The 19,622-nt window shown below is 40.5% G+C and overlaps 1 protein-coding gene across 2 annotated transcripts; it reads left to right on the forward strand.

Annotated features, from left to right (window-relative positions):
* Positions 1-8,051: 8,051 nt before the first annotated feature.
* LOC141468238 (phospholipid scramblase family member 5-like) lies at positions 8,052-18,711 on the forward strand. 2 transcript variants are annotated; one of them, XM_074153182.1, is made up of 8 exons: positions 8,052-8,064; positions 10,630-10,781; positions 14,094-14,136; positions 15,027-15,247; positions 16,238-16,399; positions 17,439-17,600; positions 18,566-18,601; positions 18,688-18,711. In XM_074153182.1, exons 1-8 carry the CDS (start codon positions 8,052-8,054, stop codon positions 18,709-18,711), a joined length of 813 nt encoding a protein of 270 aa, XP_074009283.1. The 2 variants fall into 2 exon arrangements, with proteins under 2 accessions (XP_074009283.1, XP_074009284.1); XM_074153183.1 differs by lacking the exons at positions 18,566-18,601; positions 18,688-18,711 and adding an exon at positions 18,523-18,561.
* The last annotated feature ends 911 nt before the right edge of the window (positions 18,712-19,622 follow it).

Below are 19,622 nucleotides of genomic sequence, written 5' to 3' on the forward strand. Positions count from 1 at the left end.
TAGAATTTTATTTGACCCAGTTGGGATGCTAATGGGTAATTGCTGTTGCATGGGTTTATTGGAAAATCAGCACTGGACAAGGATTTAAAAAATTCCATGCGTTATCCCTATTGGTTATAAATTTTAATAGTAGGAAACAATATGAAAAATAAAATTACCTGTTATCCTGCAAGAATTACTTCTCCTAGTGGGCCACTGTCATCCTTTAGGTAGAATGTCTGAAATACAGCAAGTGCAAAACCAAAACATTTTCAAATTAAAAAAAACCCAACTAATACTTGTGCTGTACTATTGGGTAGTATTGCTACTAAATGTAGAAAACAAATTGGATTGAGATTCTTAATTCCTTTTATTATTTTTTTAGGGGATGAAAAGCTTTATTAGAATTAAGCTCATCTGAAACTTATTATTCTTTCAGTATGCTAATTAATAGAGCAGGATCATGGATTTGTTAATTAAAATAAGATACCTCAGGGAAACTGAAATTAATTTTGATGTCCTAATAGAGTTACTGCTATGTCATTAAATCTTGCGGATGTCTTGCCCATTTCTCTTCTTTTTCTTCCCTCAAAAAGTGAAAAATGATTTATTTAGATTTAATTTAGAATTAGAATATTGAACAGTGACTTTCCAAAGATGTGGAGGAGATCAGCTGATAATCTTGGAACAGTTGTAGTCCTCGTGGGAGTATCAGGACTGTTCACCTCGTGCTCTAAATGAGCACAAAACTGTTCACTTCTGGGTCACTGGATGCATGGTAGTAGGGTTTAACTAGTAACAGACATTCCAGAAGCCTACTAGAGTAACTTAGTAATGTTGGCTTATATTTTCTAGAGATGGAACTAGCATAACTCAACCATCAGGCAGACACTGTAATGATTGCCAAAAATTTATTGCACCTTAATGGAATATCTTTCATGGGTGGAAGGCGTCATCCGACAGCTAGTAGTGTGGTCGTTGGGATATGTTCATGTTAGTGAGTTAGTTAGTCCAGAATTTTTTAAGGGAATGACAAATGACAATGAGCAAGCAGTGTGCTCTTGTGGCCAGGAAGGCCAATGGAATCCTGGGCTGCATAGGGAAGAGTGTGGCTAGTAGGTCGAGGGAAGTCATTCTCCCCCTTTGCTCTGCACTAGTGAGGCCACAACTGGAATACTGCATCCAGTTCTGGGCTCCCCAATTCAAGAGGGATAGGGAACTACTGGAAAGAGTCCAGCGAAAGGCAACGAGGATGATTCAAGGATTGGAGCATCTCCCTTATGAAGAAAGGCTGAGAGAGCTGGGACTCTTTAGCCTGGAGAAGAGAAGGCTGAGGGGAGACCTTATCAATGCTTATACGTATCTGAAGGGTGGGTTGAAGGAGGAGGGAGCCAGACTCTTTTCAGTGGTTCCCAGTGAGAGGACGAGGGGCAACGGGCACAAGCTGGAACACAGGAGGTTCCACTCAAATACGAGAAGAAACTTCTTTATGGTGAGGATGACAGAGCCCTGGAACAGGCTGCCCAGGGAGGTTGTGGAGTCCCCTTCTTTGGAGATTTTCAAGACCCTCCTGGATGCAGTCCTGAGTAACATGCTCTGACATGCTCTGGGCAATTCTGCTTCGGCAGGGGAGTTGGACTAGATGATCTTTATGGTCCCTTCCAACTCTAGAAATTCAGTGAAATTCAGTGAATCTCCTGGTCATCCTCACTTGCTGTGCTTGACTGTAGTTTTGGAGCAGTCCTGGAGTGTGCAGACTGGTTCCTGTTGGGTGAGACCAAATTGGAAGATGGACTTCCAAACTGGAAGGAGCACACCAAGAGCCGCTAACAGTGCTCAACCAAAGAGCCACACAAGAGCCGAAGCAAAACCCAGAGCCATTGAGCGTGGGTGAGTCCTCAGTGCCTGTCTCTTCTTTCTACAGGTCTCTCTTGCTGCACTATGCTGCTGGCTAATGTGAACGTAGCTAGGGCTGTCCAGATATTACCTAGTGTCTTGACAAGCTGATGTGACAGTTGATTCAAATGCTGATTTCAATTGAAGTCATTTTTACAGAAGGAAAAGCATCTAAAATATACCCAGTGTTTTCTGATACTCTGGCTTTCCAGTACACTTTCTTCCAATTTAGTTGTTTCACCGTGTAGAGAAAGGGAAAACGAGAGGTAAATATGAGAGAAGTACTTTTCTTCTACAGCAAAGCACAATTGTTCTAATTTTACTTAGTGAATTTTCAAGGACAGCAAAATAGCTCTGCATCATCACTGAGAGTGTTAATTTCATTTCTGTCCCAAACTTCTGGCATTCAGTGTACTAGAAGACAGACATAATCTTATTAATATACCAGTGTATGTTGTTTGAATACTTTATCTCATTTTATCACTGTGTTAAATGGGTAAAATTTAGAGACAAGCACTAGATCTAACTGTTAGAGGCTGCTGTGAGCAGTTGCAGTTTGGTTAGTCTTGCGAAAGCTTATGACTTCCCAGGAAGAATGCCCACTGTTTGCTTTCAGCCTGAAAACTGTTAATAGTGGTTTGGTTACAGGTAAGGAGGGCAAGATGCAGTTCTTCTACTATTGAGTCTGTCTTTAATAAGCAAAAAGAAGTTGAGATGGCTTGTGAATTTCAGTTGAACTTGGAAAATTGTTTGAAGCCAAAATAAAAATTAAATCGGGTAAAATTCACTTCAGCTTCTCAAAATCGATTAATCACAGCACTATTTACTAAAAGCAAGCAGAAAAGAGGCATAAAATGTCTGTTTCCAATACTCAGTTAAAGCAGTGAACTCTATATGTACCTCCAGAGTGCTCTTGCCACAGAGCTATAAAGTTATTCTCTCTGACATTAAAACCTAATGAATATTAAAGGTTATTTACCTGTAGCAGAACAGCTTCAGGACAGATTTTTAAAAATGCCCTCACAGTGCTCATTAATTAGGGCAAATTCCCTCAAGGGTTTGAGACTAGTTTCAAAATTTCTTCATGACCAAAGAGAAGATTTGACTGGTTTGGTGCAAGATACATTCAGGTCTTGCATGCTGCTGTATTCTGCCCTTGTTTTCGCTTAAACCACATCAGTCTGCTTACATAAATCAACATTTTCATGGTCAGACTTCCTCTGCTTTTATCCTAAAACCTGTTTAATATAATTCAAATTGAAACATTTAGGTCTGGGGTTGAACTCAGTATTTTGGACTAAACATTTCATGCAGCTGTTTCAGAATTGCTAGGAAACCAGAATGTGCATGAGGCAGAGCTCACCAGCAGAGCTCACAGCCCCTCCATGTGCTGTATTTTCATGGGAGCACAATTTTACAGGTGATTAAAAAAAAAAACAACATAAAACAAACAAACAACCAAAAAATGAACAAAACCAAACAACAAACCAAAGAACCCCCCCCCAAAAAATCCCAAACAAACAAACAAAACCCCCCAACACAAAAAAAAATTATCCCCCTAAAAAAACGCTGACAAAACCAAAAACCTCCTTCCTGAAAACACAGCCAAACAAAATAAACCCCCCAAAAGCCTTCTCCATTTACTGTGTCAAAATTGGGTATGGAAGCTGGTTTCTGAATTTCCAGTTGATTCCTGTATTTTGCTGACATCTATATTTAGGCTCTGACCCATATCAATACTTGCTGGGTGTAGCCTTAAAATTTCTGATACATATTCAGTACCCATGTACCATTTCTGCATACAAGTGCTGGAAAGGCTTCTTTCTCGCTCTTTTCTTGCACAATCATTTTAAGATTGCTATTTTGATCCCATTTCTCCCGGTTCAGTTAAGAGCAAAATGAAGAGCAGACTGCTGAGCAGCTGTTATTTTAAAGGTTGTATTTTTCTATTAATTCATGCACAACAGTCACCTTGTGGAATGGCAGTGGTAAACCTACCACGGGCAGGCTGTTCCGTGGTGCCGTGTGTGATACGTGTGCCGTCAGCGCTGCCGATGCCAGGCGCTGGCTGCAGTATTTCAACATGATTGCAGACGTCTTCGGAGGGGAGGAGTTACTGTGGACACGAGCCGCAGCAAGACGCCTCACAAACCAAAGTTCAAGGTGAGATCCATATTAGACAGTAGCTTGTTTAAGAAATTATTTTTGTTTAAGAATTTTTTTTTTTTTTTCCAGTGCAGAAAGTGAAACTGGGTAAAAATCTGTAACTTGGAGCTTCTTATCGCACAGGGTCTCAGTCTGATACTTAAGCTCATGCTCAGCATCTCTCCCTGTGCTAAAGGCAATTCTAGCAAAGGGAGGAAGGCTGTATAATTTCCTATTTAAAAAATGACAATAACCTATTTTAAGCCTGGTGACGGTATTTTGAGGAAAGGAAATGGAAATAGAAATGGGCATTAGTAATCGCCCCTCTTAGCAGCAGGGAAGCTCAGGCATTGCTCAGTGAGATTTAAGGTGCATTTCATGGTGCCTGCGTGCTCCCCTTATCTTGCCTGCTGGATGGCACGGTGCACCCCTAGCTGCTTGGACCTCAGTAAAGGCAGGCGGGGAGGAGCTGAGCTCTCTTGCATGAACTTGTCTAGATTGCGGGGACAAGGGGAGAAGCAGTTCCTGCTTACCTGGGGGAGCAGATAGTGATACAGTGGGGAAAAGGCAGTGTCATCTTTTCCCTGCTGATTACAAGGGCGAGTATCTCGCTCCAGGTTTATAGGGCAGCTTTTTGAGCAGCAGAGAGCAGGACAGCTTTTCCTAATATTTTGAGTTTTATTGATGTCTCCTGTTTTTCTCCTGCTGCCTCTGACCACTAGTGAAGGTGGTTTTTGTGAAACCATTGCTATACTCTGGCTGTGGTCCCTGTAGAAACTAGAAGAGTGATTAAGGATCCAGAAAAGCAGCACCTATACTGAGCCATATGGTATCTTTGCTCTCTTGATTCACCTGCTTGGCTAATACTATATGTTTTCTGGAGGAAAATCTGTGTTGTCTGGGACAATGATGTCATGGTCCGTGGATAGGTTTCCTCCAGGCTGCAGCAGTTTGTGTAATAACCATTAACTAGAACTGTGCTTGCATGTCAGCTGAGCAGGGACGGATCCCCGTGAGTTTGGAGAAGTGGTAGTTATAGAAAAGATACAATGTAACTTTTCTTTACAGGAAAAAAAAAGAGGAAGGTTCTAGATGTGTAAACTCCTCCAGCCAAGCACTGCTTGCCCTGATCTGAATAGTCTCATTGATTTTAATAGATCCATGCTAACTTATGAGGATTTGCCCGACGTTCTTTATAAGCTTTACAGCATGGGATGGAATGAGTATATTTGCAGGTAGAGGAAATACACGTATATACGCTCATCTTCTTTTTATTATTATTATATATTTTATTTTATTTATACCCGTGACTGTGTTACAGATGTTCACCACATTCATATAGAGAAGGGGAGCATGCTCAGACTCCTAACGATAAAGTAAATGTAGGCAGTGATCCCCGCGAGCCTTCTGCAAGGGACAAAGGCAATGAGCTCAGTATTTTGGCAGAATCTGACTTTGGGTGCTGCTGCTCTGCTTCCTGAAGTCATCAGTTAGCCAGACATAGCTGTACACAATTCTTTAAATGTTTGTCCTGATTTCTTGAGTAGTTTTTCCTGTGCATTTCTAAACAGCACCAAAGGATGGCTGCATTTGTGCCCGGACAAACATGATGCAGTCTTCTGCTCCTGAAGTCCTTAGTGAGGCTGCTTTTAATGATGGCTGGAGTAGATTTTGACCAATATGTGAGTAATTATTAAAAAAAAAATAATAAAAAAGCCAAATGTTCAGATTAAAGAAGCTATTAAATACATACTTTTATTTGTAAAGACCTATGCCTATGCAAGACTGCTGTTTACAAATCCCACAGAAATGTATTGATGTAATCTACTAAAATTATTGCTTCAGAATAAAACAATAAGAATGGGGTAAGAGGGGGCATCTTAAAAGATATGGAAAATTGTGAAAGAAATGGGAAAACATAAAATGCACTTCAAGCCAAGTTCAGTTATCTTTCTATTACCCACTTACTGCAATTTTGTAAATAATGCCAGAAAATTAGTTCTTTGGGGCAGAACTGCTTCAGGGAAATGTTTATTTCATGAGTGGCAGGATAATGAAACCTGGCTCCTGCCGATGGGTGGACCTGCCTGTGCCACCGCAGCAGCTCTTGCCCAGGGGCCCATGCCACAGTGCCAGCAGCTCCCAGCACCACCAGGCTGCCTGTTCCCAGAGCCTGCAAACTGTGGGAATGACTGGGACTGGTCCTGTGTGACAGGGACTGAATCCAGCACAGACAGGCTGCATTGGTGTCCCTGTGGTCCTCCAGGTCAGCAACTGAGCTGCTAGGACTTCTCACAAATGCTTTTCATAAATATTTGAAACATCTTTCAGCATATACATGCGTGTTGTGTATTTTAGGCACATTTTTACTACAGTTGCATCACGTATTGAGAGAATTACTGGGATTCTTTTGAGTGTTTGGTTTTCTGGGAGCTAAAGTAAGTCTTTATTCATTTTTAAAGGTAGGTGGGTGCCATCTCATCTGAGTTTTCACCTGTCATTTTCAAAGTTAGGTTTACTATATTTATCCAGAGCTTTCCCTTTCCATTTTTCATCTTCGTTTAGGCTTTGTGTCGGCTCTCCAGGTTAGATCCCCTGCTCTGAAGCAGCACATTTTTGACAGGGAGAAGGGACGTGAAAAGTGATTTCAGACTTCTCAGTCGAGAAGGATTTGTTTGGTGCTTGTTTTTCAGCAACTAAACTTTTTGTCTGTGGGCTGCCTTCTTCCTTCACATGGTGTTTCCAGGGTTGAGCACAGCAGGGGCCGGCTGCTGGGTCGGGCTGCACTGCCACCGCTCCTAGAGACTTCTCAAGCAGGCAATGATAAACTCCTGGGAAGTTTTGCATAGCCAAATTTTTACATGTTCCATAGATAGATCTGGGGCCTTTGCATGGACTAATATAGTTAATAAAAATCAGCATCTGTCTTTTTTTTTTTTTTTTTTTGAGAGGTTTTCTGTATTCTTCCTTCAGAGATCCTCATCAGCATCTTCTTGAACTGTAAACTCTGTAATTAAATCTGCTCGGGCATGCTCCTACAGACCGTTTCAAAGCAGCTGGACTTGCAGTAGCAGAGAGAATAGAAAATGGTCCCCAATGCCTCACTCTTCTCTGCCGGGCTCTGTGCATAGGCTCTGCCATTTTTGCAGCCATGCATCATATCTGTCTGCAGATCGCATGTGCGTGATGATCTCCATGGCGACTTGGGCACTTGAGGCAGAAATATGAGCTGGTAAGTCAAGGTTACTCTCCCTCCTCCTCCTCCTCCTTTCCTCTCAGTGCAATGCGGGTGATTACACGTGTTATGTTTGATATAGGCAGTGCTTGTCTGGAGCAAAGCACAGCCAGTCTGTTTTAATTCTCCAAATCCAGTTTAAACACCTCACATGGATCAGCAGAGCCCTGCATGGAGGGGTGGGGGGCATGGGACCATTTTCTGCATCTGGGTGAAGGCATGACATCCCTTATAGGGGAGGCTGATAGTATCCAGATGGAATACAGGGAGGATCCAAGGTAGCTTTTCCTGCTCTGTGCATGGGGAAATGTTGACTGAGGGCCAGCTGTAGGGAAATGCAGGTAGTTAACTAACTCCTCTGTCTTTACTGGGTACCCTGAAGAAACAAAAACATAAATACTGAATTATAAAGATAGAATTTGTATAGTCTCAGAATATACACATATGTTATAAAGCCGCATTTTAGGTCTCGTGTTCAGTTAGCCAGTGGGTACATTGAAGTTTTGCCTCTTTGTATTCACAAAACACTTCTTCCTCTTTCCATTGGTGCAAACGACTTGAATAATTTTTTCTTGTTTGTTAGCATCATCTCCCCCTGTTGTCCATCGACATAAAATGCAGTGTTCTGGAACATGAGAAAGGCAATACATTTCCTCCAGTTCTTTGTAAGCTGATATGAAGTAGACAGACACCTTCTGAAGTTTTGTGCATGCTGTGCTCTTTTTTTCTTTGCTGCAACAAGAAAAGCCTTTTCTTTTAACCTGGCTTCCTTTGAAGAAGTAACTCAGGAAGCTTCATGGCCTCTCAAGGTAAGTGCATCTATAGTCTGTATTTTTAGATCATGTTTACAGAAAACTAGTCTTGTATGTTTCCAGCAATCAGCAGTCTGATGAAGTGAGAGTTTCAGGCTAAAACCGCATCAGCCAAAGCACAGTTGTTTTCGAATCCTTTATTTTTTCTGCATTCAAGAGCCTCCTAAGGAGACTAAAATCTATACTAGAATGTTATTTGAATAAAATGTGTTATAAAATGTTAGCATCTGTACTCAATCAGAAAATTTAGTGTTTGTATCTTTGTGCTTAAACCTGCCGGTACAGAAGGGCAGGTACTGAGCCAAAGGTACCACTGTTTTTGCACACTTCTTTCCTATTGCATTTCGGAAATACCAAATCAGCAAATGCTTTTCACTTTTAAAACTGGCCAGAGTCCTGATATAACCACATAAGAAAAAATAAATATCTGAAGAATAACTGAATTTAATCAGATTACTCCTATCTGGATTCATCTTTGTCACGTATTGTTTTTTAGCTGCAGCCTGTTGGATACTTGGGGCTATAGGCAAACACTGCAGTATGCTGATCTAACAAGCCTTCTAAATTAATTTTGTCTCTGCTTTCAAATGCTTAAACCAAGTAGAAGGACACAAATCTGTTTTTTCTTAACATGAATGCAACTCCCCAGAGATCACCTTGCTGTGATGTACAGAGGCAGATGTTGGCCCAGGGTGTTTCAGCAATGTCTATTTATGTTTGTCAAATGTTTACTCCTCTCTTTTTTTTTTTTTTTTGCCCCCAAATAATAGTCAAAACATTCTGTGCTTACAACACTAAAAGTTATACAGCAGCAAGGAAGTTTTACAGCATTGTTGCACTCTTGGAATATACATTTTTTCACCCTGAGGGGTATGCATTTTGCTTGCCTTTAGCCATATAAAAGAGATTTGGTTTTGTATATTTTTAATGCATAGTAGTTAACAGAAGCAGCAAAATACTCATGTTGTGTAATATGGTTTTCATAATGAAACAGCTTGATAATATTGTGCTTTTAGGCACAAGTAATTCTACAAATTATGATTGTACAGAGTACTCACTGTATCATACGGTAACTTTTAAGTTTTCCCATACCATAAATGAAATGGGAGACATCCACAAAAATAGACAAAGTGTCAGAGTAGCTTGGATTGTCATCAATATTTAATGTAGTTACTGTTTGATTTTTGTATAGCTTAAAATTTGACAGGTAGAACTGCAATTTGTTGTCGTCTTTTCTCTTTATTATTCGAGAATAACACTAACACTCGGCCACTTCATGGCATTTCATGTAACAACAAGAGTTATGGCAGTAACAGAACCCTGAGAGGTAAAATGATGCAGAAGAGCATATAAAATATTTATTACCCAGTTATACATTTTTAAAAGCCAGCTACAAATTCAAAGGGGTTACTTCTTTTTCCTGTGGTCTCAGACTTTGAAAGAAAGCAGTGGCTGCAAAGACAAATTAAGATCAAAATATGATTAAACGATGAATCAGCCATAGTGAGTTCAAATAATGCTAAAGAATCTCATTTAAACCCACAACAGCAAAAGAGAGCTTCAGACCTAGAGCCAAAATTCCTTCTGGGCCTCAAACCCCATAATGTCTAAGTACTGTCACACATGAGATAAAAATGATCAGTTTGGGGACTGCTTTACTGCCGAAGCGCAGGGGCTCAGCTTAATATTAGGATTTACCATTTAGATGGGGAGAGCTTCAGCTTTCTCTTTCTTGTTCTGGCAGAGCCAGTGCTACTGAAGGCTGCGGAAAGATGCTCGTAGTAAAACCTGCAGGAGTTTGTTGAGAATCAAATGGCTCAGGGGATCACTGCACTGTGGTAGATGGTGCTGGTGCGTGTGAAGGGGCGAGGGCATACGGGTACCTGTAACAGTAAATTCTCCCCTTCCCTTCGCAGCACTAGCCAAGGTAACCATCACTGTATCCTAAAGGACGTGTTTGCAATAGCAACCAGAAAACACAGCTTAATGATATCTGATCTTTTCATTAAGATAATAATGAATAATACACTGTAAGAGGCTGTGTAGGCTTTGATACCAGGGTTGTAACATCCAGATGGGGAATCTGAGATCCCTGGAAAGGTTATCTCTAATTAAGAGAAAATATGCATGCCCTCAAGATGCTAGGAAGCATCTTGCTAGAAGCAAGCCCTCAGCACCTTGGTGTACATCAGCACACAGGGCTGAGGAGCTTGTGGCCACCCTGTGTGTGAGTCCAGATCAGCCCTAGGCTTGTCCCACTGACTGAATGCTCACAAGCTGCCAGAGCAGATTAGGTGTCCTCCAAGACCACATCTCCTGATTTAGCTTAATCTACAGTGATTCCATTTGGCATGCTCCGAGACTGCTTTATAAAGTGAGTCAGAGTGCTCGAAATGTGGGAGCATCAGGAGATTCGTTTTGGATCCTCACTCCTGATCTGAACTAAAATGCTGATATAGTCACAGACAGAATGTGACATTATTGTTCCAGTTTCGATCTAAGCAGCTAGCTGCTGTTTGGCATAGTTCATTTCTGATCTTTTTTTTTCTTCTTTTCCTGCAGAATCTCAGGGACAAAACAACCCAATCTTTAAGGATTACCTCCCTGGTTCTTCTGACCTTCCTGAACAGAATAAGCCTGTGGAACCAACAAGTCTCTGGAAGCAAACATCGCACACTCATAACTTGCCACCTGGTCTGGAGTACCTGAACCAGGTCCTGAATTTTTCCAAATGTTAGAATTGGTTTGTTTTCCTCATAGACTTCTTTGATACCTTGGGGAATGGGGTTGTTTGGGTTTTTTCTTGGGGAGCGTAGCTGGAGATGGAGAGACTTTTTTTTATTTCATATTACTATGAAATAAGTATATGTAGGAATGACAAGCCCTTCCTTAATTGCTGCTATTCACTTCTACAGAAATCCATTTGTTGTGTATGCAGCTTTCCTAGCACCAAAACCATGGTTTTCTTCCCTCTAGGACTTCTAGGTCATACTATTACCCCTCTCATTGCCCGCCCTCCCCCCCCCCCCCCAAGTTTCCTTCCAGCTCCTTAAGAGCTCGCCCTCAGGGAAATGGCTATCAAACTCCAGTTGGCCTCAAAAAGATTAAACAGGCAGTGTGTCAAGGAATTGTCACCTCCTTATAACCCATCCTTTGAGGAACATGAAGGTCGTCTGAGCAAATTCCTTCTGCTGAGGACAGTGGTCTCCAGGGTAGAGGTAAGGCCCCGTGGAGACAAGCTCCTATGGTGACAGCTTTGTGAGCGTGAGCCTGGGTGGCTACAAGCTCACACCCGCTCTGTGTCGGGTCGTGGGGCAGGAAAGCACTAGCACCTGAGAGAGGGAAGTGCTGCAAATGGATGAGTAGGTCACGGGCAAGGGAGGGAAAGAGAATGCTAGTCTTCTCAGTTCTGCTGCTAAATCTGTAGCTGTCGGTCTCACTCTGTGAAACCTTTTGGGTCCTGGAGCTCAGAACAGTGATGATCTGCAGCTCTGCTCTAGAAGCGTCATCCCCACCTGCTTTTTTTTAGTTGGAGGGTCACTGCTGCTTTGACACTGACTCCAGTTTGCGTTTCACACGTGGCTGGATTCTGCCACTCTTATGTACGCTGAGTAATGCTTCGTACACCCTGCGTGGTATGGGCAGGGACAGAATCAGGCCCCCAGTGTGGTCAGATTGTGATTCTGATACACACACTCCTGCTGTGTTTGTATTTTGGTGGTACTGGAAAATGCTTATTTCATTCCAGGTCTGCCATACATTTCTGGTAGTTTTGTACAGAAGCAGAAGTTTAATGTATTTTATACGTAGAGCTAGGTTACCTAGATAGCTAATGAAACCGGGAGACCCTTCAGAAACAATCTTTCATGTGGAGTTATGATTTTCATTTCATGGTGCCCATGCACAAAATGATATGTGTTGTCAATTACATGAGCATTTGCTCATTTGCTCAGACTGTGGGAGATAAAATTTTTTTTTTTTTTTTAGTCTAAAAGTGATTGTGATAGTAAATACTTGGCAGGTTACATATTCAGTCTCCTGTATGAACATGAATTATACCTCAGATTTGCCCATACAATGTGGGCAAGCAAATCCTACGACTCCATTTTATAGAAGCTTTACATCTGACATAAAGACAAAAGAGCAAGTGGCTGTCAGAACTATAACTAGAACTCAAGACTTCATTCATGCATGATCTCTGCCCAATAACCATGTGTCCGTGCTGCAGCCCTTGCTAATTATTTTCAATTTTCTCTGCAGTCTGAAAGTGGAAAGCATGTGTGCAATGCTGATTATTGGCATATACCCACAGCTAGAGTTTCCACGCGTTGCAGAACATTTTGGTGTGCGATGCTGAAGTCGTAGTGGCTGTGTAACTAATGAAACAAGCTCACTCAGGGTAGATTGCCACAGAAAGGAGATCCCACCAGCAGGGAGAGGGCTGCCTGCAGAATGAATGTAGGATTCACAGCTGCTAGGGTCATCCCTTGAGATTTACCCTGATGGACTAAAAGATTTTCACATAATGAAATTCTCAAATGGATGAAGATGTTTCTAGCAGTAAAAGGCAAAACAAGCAAGTCTAACAAGTGATACCACCACGTTGTCTCAACATCGTTTATACATTGTACACAATAAACCAATACACAGACCAAAATCACTCAAAGCTTTTAACTGCTTAGGCTCATTAATTTTCTCTTCCTTGGGAAAGAAATGCATATTAAAATCAATGCTAAAACATTAAAATAGCCCTGCCATCTTTAAGTTGTTTATTCTTTTTTCATCAGCAGAGCACTCCCTGTGAGCTCCAAGAGTTCACATATCTCATGAAACCTAGACTACAAATAGCAAAGATTCTTGGGAGAAAATTTTGAAGTCCAAATATTTTTTATTATTTCCATTACCAGCATGCACATTAGCAGAGATTAATGAAAGGGATAAAGAAGTTTCTCTTTTACCAGCTTTTCTTTACAGCCTGAACTAGCTGCAGGAGATGACTAGAATTGACAAATGGCTGCAACAGTTCGAACACATACCAGGCAAGATTTATCAATTGTAAAATATACAGACACTGGAGAGCTGTGACATGCTGGTCTCAGAAGGTTGTTGCGTGCTTTCTGTCTGCAGCTGTGAGTAATGGCAAAATCCTGTGCCAAACGTTTGCCCATCAGGAATTTAAGGAAAAGAAATTAGCAAAGCCTAAACTGTCACATAAAAGAGGCATAAAAAGTCACATAAAAACTGAAAGGTAGGCTGAAATTAAGTCTTGGTGGTTTTATAATACTAATAACTGTTCTCTAAAAAAGAGTAATGTTGGAGGGACGATAAGCACAGAAAAGCTGGGTAGCGTGGCAAACAGTTTTCCTCCTGCATTTGTAACCAGCTCACAGAGGAAGACAGTTTCAGCCCATCAAGGGTTTCTGTGGAGAGCTGTTGTTTTGCTCATTCTGCCACCCTGACGTGACTGTTCCCCAGATTTAGGGTGCAGAATGCCCAGAGCCTGAAATCAGAGTGTTAAAGCTTGTGTGTGCCGTTGTTGGCATCACCAGCTAGCCCTGCCGGGCTGCTCCAGCAGTGCCCTGTCGCATGTGGCCACAGCACATTTTCAGCTTGAGCCCAAATTCCTTCACTCCTGCAACTGCCATGGAGCCCAGCACCACCCTTAGCTTTGGGGTAGGGGGCTTCCTGCCAAGACCAGGAGGGAGGAACAGGAGTGAGAAGTGGGTCCTGCTTCTCACATACATCTTTCCGTTGCTGCTGGCTTCCTCAGACCCCCAGTGATGGTTATTTTTCTTCAAACATGTGGGTGAGTTACCTGACCATAGCACCCAATGTCATGCTCTTCAGTCATTAGTTCAGAGGGATGTCTGAAGTATGCCTTGAGATGCTCCTAGGGCACCAAGCTTGTGCACCTCTGGAAGGAAAGAAATCCTAAACAGGGAGATGAGAAATAAAAATAGACAGGTAATCACTGGCAGCCCCAGGTCTTTCCAATGTCCACCATCTTGTTTATTTTTTTTAAACAGCTGGACCGGATAATTATTCATCAGCAGGTGGAGCTTCTTGAAGGTATGGTGCAATCCTTGTCACTTTAACAGTGCTGGTACACAGATGTCTCCAAAAGGCTTCCAAGTCTTGTCCTCACCTTGTTGAAGTCACTGCAAAGCCTCCTGCTGACCTTGCATCGGGCCTGTAATGTGCTGTTAGTGTCCTGAAAGCTCGCTTTCTTTATGCCTGTTCTGCAGCACACCAACGAGGAGAGAAAGATTACAGTGAGTAATCTCCACACCAGTCCTAAAGTCTCTCCCTCAAAATTATTAAAATTTACTCATCTTTCCAATCCATGGAAAAATGTATTGTCTTTAATAATAATTAACATGCTACGAGAAATAATGTGAATAAAGAAAGGAAGATCAGAAGATGTAAAACAAAGCATAACAGTTTCTATTTGCATAGTTCCCCAGAATTTCAAAATACTGAACAAGTATTAAGTTCTGCAAGTAAAACTTGTTATTTTTTTAATTTATTTCTCTCATTCAAAATGTTGTTGGCCTGGTTCTTGGACATCTCACTGAGCAAAAGTTTTGTCATTGGAGTAGGGCAGTCTCACACTGTTACTTTTCGCAGACGATAAAGCAAGAAAAAGCCCAAACCAAAACTCAGGATCTGAATTCTGTTTTGTGATATGCCCTTCAGAATACAGCAAATCAAAGTCTTGGAATGAAATGTTCCTTCAAAATGCAGACCTGACATTATTATTTTCTTCTAATTGTATATTTTCTTTGTGTCGTTATTTTAAAACAATTTTTAAACAGTCTCTGTTCTATAGATTTTTAGAATACAGAGAAGACTGGAACTATAAACTTGTACGCAAAGCTGAATTTGGTGAGTCTTGGTAAAGGCTAACTCTAATTCTAACATTATAGTAAAGTAATGTACTACTTGTTTTGCTTTATTAGCCATACTTGGCACAGAAACCTCCAGCAAATACGAGATAAAAAACCATTTGGGACAAAGAGTTTACTTTGCAGTGGAAGAAAATGGTTGCTTTGATCGTAACTTGTGTTCGCCTATACGGTCTTTCACCATAAGGATTGCTGATAACACGGGCCGAGAAGTGATTACAGTGAACAGACCCTTGAGGTGCAACAGCTGCTGGTTCCCCTGCTTCCTCCAAGAGGTGAGTGAATCCTAATTGCCTTCTGCCCGAGCATCTTGCTGTATGTGCACAGCATTAATGAAGCCTTGTGCAACCTCTGTGAGGACAGCAGGAAGGAATTCACACTCACCTCAGCCTGGGGGACTGTGTTGGAAGCCTTCGTTTGGAAGTAACTATTGATAAACAAGGCTCCTTTAAGAGTTACATTCCCAGCTTGCCTCCTACCTTTCATGGGACCTTACTCTACTGATACCCCAAATAAAGCCTCTGTATCTGATGATACAGCTGTTTCCCCAGTTAGGTAACACCCTAAAACACTGCTTGCCTGACACAGACTAACATCTGTTAGTGCTACAGATGTGTCCTCTACTCCCTGAGTGTGAAGGATGGAAAATCACTGGAGGCCATTAATGAGTGTGGGTATGACCGGGAAGCAGCTCTCTGAAGAGGCTGATGCTTCGCTCCACGGCTCTGCCTCTTCAAGGCCATGTATCTCTGGGAAATTGCAGAACTGGAAATAAACTGCTTTGAGTGAAAAACTCAAATCCTACAGAGTATTGGATCTTTTCTCCTTATTTCTGAATCTCCTTTATTCAGACCTCTTGTTTTACGAAAACGTTTTATTGGTTAACTCATCTACCTACTTTCTTAGTACTGTATCAGGATTTTTTTTTAACAAAGGGTCCTTGGTAGCACAGCTACTGTATAAAAAAGCTTATAGAATACTCACTGATTACAATAACAAAAACTTTTCACAGCATATGGCTTTTATCAAATCTTATATGTAAGATGTTAAGATTCTGGTGCAGCTTTTGAGCTTCATATTGTCCGCTATATTTAAAAACACCATTAGACAGCTTTGTAATATCCAGTTTAAAGTTTGGCAAAATGATATATAATTATATTCAGAAAATAAATATTTTGTCATTATATAAACAACAAACTATTATGGACAAATATACTAATGTAAAATTAGTTTATAAGATTTTTTTGTTTTCTTTTGTTTGCTAGTTAGAAGTTCAGTCCCCACCAGGTACAATAGCTGGGTACGTTGTACAGAACTGGGACCCTTTTCTGCCAAAGTTTACTATACAGAATGAAAGTAAAGAAGATGTACTAAAAATAATTGGCCCATATGCAACTTGTGGCTGTTTTGAAGATGTTGACTTTGAGGTACGTTTCTTATGAGTGTTAAGAATTTAAAAGTTTTACTACTTTGAATAAATCTCACTCCAATCCTGTTATTCTACACTTAAAAATATTACATATGTTGCTATAATTATGGAACAGAAGTACAACAATTTGTATTGGAGTTCCTAACTTGCACACTTAGGTTCCCATAGACATTTTCTGGACAGGAGTGACAATTCCTTCACAGAAATAAACATGTCACTAAGTGAAGTCATGGTCCTCTGCAGTCCATAAGCACTCAGCCATTGATTTTGATAGTCTCAGGGTTACAGCATTCGCTGTTACCTGACACATAGCTCCTTGAAGCCTGTGGCATTGAATCCGCTGCCTTCATTACTCTCAGACTGAGAACAGGCAGGATTACTGTCCGGTATATCTACATCCATTTGAATACATTAATCAGGAGAAAAATAATTCTGAGGAGCCAATGAGATATTTAAGGGATGAGAGGGAGAATGGGAGATGCTTGAAGAAACCCTGGACAGTTTTCTGATGTGAACAAAGCATTGTGCCTTAGTTCAGGAATCATAAAGGAGCTTCTGTGTTGATCAATTTGTTCGCTAAATCAAAAGACTTCAGTGGGTACTGTCTGACATTTCAGTATACTGTGAGAAACATGCAGATGGCTACATAATTGAGAACATATCTGTCAGTTGTAGGGCATGGTGGTCCACAGCAATGCCATTGCTGTGACTTGGAGAGCATATCATAAACAAAAGACAGGAAACAAAAAAATCATTCTGAAAGAAGAGCAAAAGTGGTATAATGTTTCACAATTGCTTTCCTCCACTTTTCTGTCAGCTCTAAAGATGCTGATGTTTCCAAACTTGAGACCCTTTCTTGTGTGCCACCCCTGAAGGCAAATCTGACACTAATAGAGTATCTCAATGGTAAGAACAAAAGAACCACCTGACAACTATAGCATATTTTGTGTGTTGGGGCACAGTCATTAATTCTGTGGAGATATAATCAATGTGTATTTATTTATATTTACTCATATTCCTGTTTTTTATTTGTGCAGGTAAAAGCTCTCAATGAGATGTCAACGATTGGCAAAATTTCCAAGTACTGGTCTGGATTTGTAAACAATGTCTTTACCAACACAGCCAACTTCGGGATCCAGGTCCCTGTAGATCTTGATGTGAGAATCAAGGCAGTAATGATTGGTGCCTGTTTCCTCATTGTAAGTATGCAAAACCAAGAAGTAGACCTATATAGGTGGGCAGATTGGGACCAAAGGGGCCTTTCAGCTGTGATCCTACAAAGGCATAAGTGCAGTAGAAAGCCAGACCTGCTACCGAAAAGATAAGTTGACTGAAACCCTTTTAATTTTTATGGGTGCTTTTGGTTTTTTCTTATTTGCTAAGCGTCTTTAGGTTCCTAACATTTTTGTTTGTCAAACTGTTTCCATAGTATTCCACACGTAATTCAATATTTTATATGGCAGGCTCAAATATCACCACACGTCAAACATACCAGACTCCCCCAAACCCCATATCTGCTTTGTTTGAATGGGTATATTAACCAAAACAAAAGTTATGTTATTTCTAACGGTAACCTCAAATGGTGAGTGCCACTTCAGTAGTTCTGTGGAGTGTTGCATATAACGCCTTCAGGTCATCTTAAATTTTCTATAAAAATTCCCTTGTGAAGATAATCACAAGAGAATAATTAAATGAAAAGGAGAATAGTTACTAAGGATGAAGTTAAGATGCATGTTTTCTAGAATTACAAATGGATATAATCTTTTGCTGACACTAATGTGTTAATATTAACATGCGATGGTTTCAAAAGTGTCTGTGGTACCTACATCAGAGAATAGAAAACAGAAGTACAAAACGATTTTATATTATTCACTGGAAAGTGTTTGCTTTAAAATAATAACAGCAATTCAGATATTTTTATTTTATTAGGTTAGAAATGTGACTCTGACACTTAAGATTTTTAGATTGTGTCCTCCAAAACTGCTGTTGGTCAGGCAGAGTAATAGAAAACGATTGACTAATCTAATTATTTCATGTAAGAAAAGCCTACATGTAAGACTTTTGATAGTAATTGTTGCATTTTTGTACCTTCCTTACCATTCACTGTTTGTTTATTTGTAGGACTTAATGTTCTTTGAAAACTCTTTGGATGGATTATAACAAGATGACAGAAACAATAAAATATGCAGAATGTATTTCAGTAAGTAAAAATGAAAATAAATTGATCTTCTTGCTTTGAAGACTTATACGTTAGATACTTTCTAATTCTTTTTCATTTTCTTCCAGAAATCCCTTGAGCTTTGGACATGATTTTGAACTGCACAAATCCTTGTTCCTTATAGGAAAAGAAAGGGGGCTAATGATGATGTTTATTAAAATGTGTCTCATGTAAATAATAATTTCCCACTTACGTTTTATGTGCGTTGTAGCTAAACACATAACTTTTCACACAGAGCACTGTTGCTTTGGAACAGTGCTATTCTCTGCTTTCTCTTTTGATGTTCCTGCATGGGAAATCATGAAAGATTAGACGAAGGCTTGCAGCGTCACTGATGAGAGCCCATGTTTAGAGAAGCCTTTGAAGTTTTGCAAGTGCTGGTACCAGTTACTAACCACATGAGGGTGTGTTCCGGGGGTTTTGCTTTTTCATAATTTTAGAAGTAATTTTCTGATTTGTTAGTTAATTAATAGTAACAAACTGAGATTGAAAGTAACAAATATAAAGACATCACCCGATGGGAAGTTCAAGATGTTATCTGTTTCAGCAAGTTGAAAGAAGGGAAGTGGTGTTTGCTAGTAAATTAATTTTATGGCAAAGATTTGTTTAATGAGTGGCAGCCAGAAATTAGGCTTCCACTGCTAGACTTGGGAATGTAAGCTCCATTCGGAAAATCTGGTCTTCCACTGCTTTTATTGAATGCAGGCCATAAGGTCTGAGAGATGGTCCCCTGTGCTAGAGGTGCACAAATCACATTTGAACTGTCTAGCGTTTAGGATTCATACTCCCATCCACTCAAGAATTTCCTTAAAAGGCTTGTTCCTCTAAATAATATCTGGTGGTTGGTAACTTTTCGTTCAGCCTTGCCCTAAAACAGAATTATTCTTTTCCTTTGGCAAACTCAGGTATTTTCTACGATAGGACTGTGCAATAGGAGCTTTTCTATTTCGGATAGCAGTTTTACGTAGCTGTTCATTGCTGCAGTCACACCTCATCATACTGT

This window comes from Numenius arquata, chromosome 9 (genome assembly GCF_964106895.1).
Source record: "Numenius arquata chromosome 9, bNumArq3.hap1.1, whole genome shotgun sequence".
NCBI classification, from domain to species: domain Eukaryota; kingdom Metazoa; phylum Chordata; class Aves; order Charadriiformes; family Scolopacidae; genus Numenius; species Numenius arquata.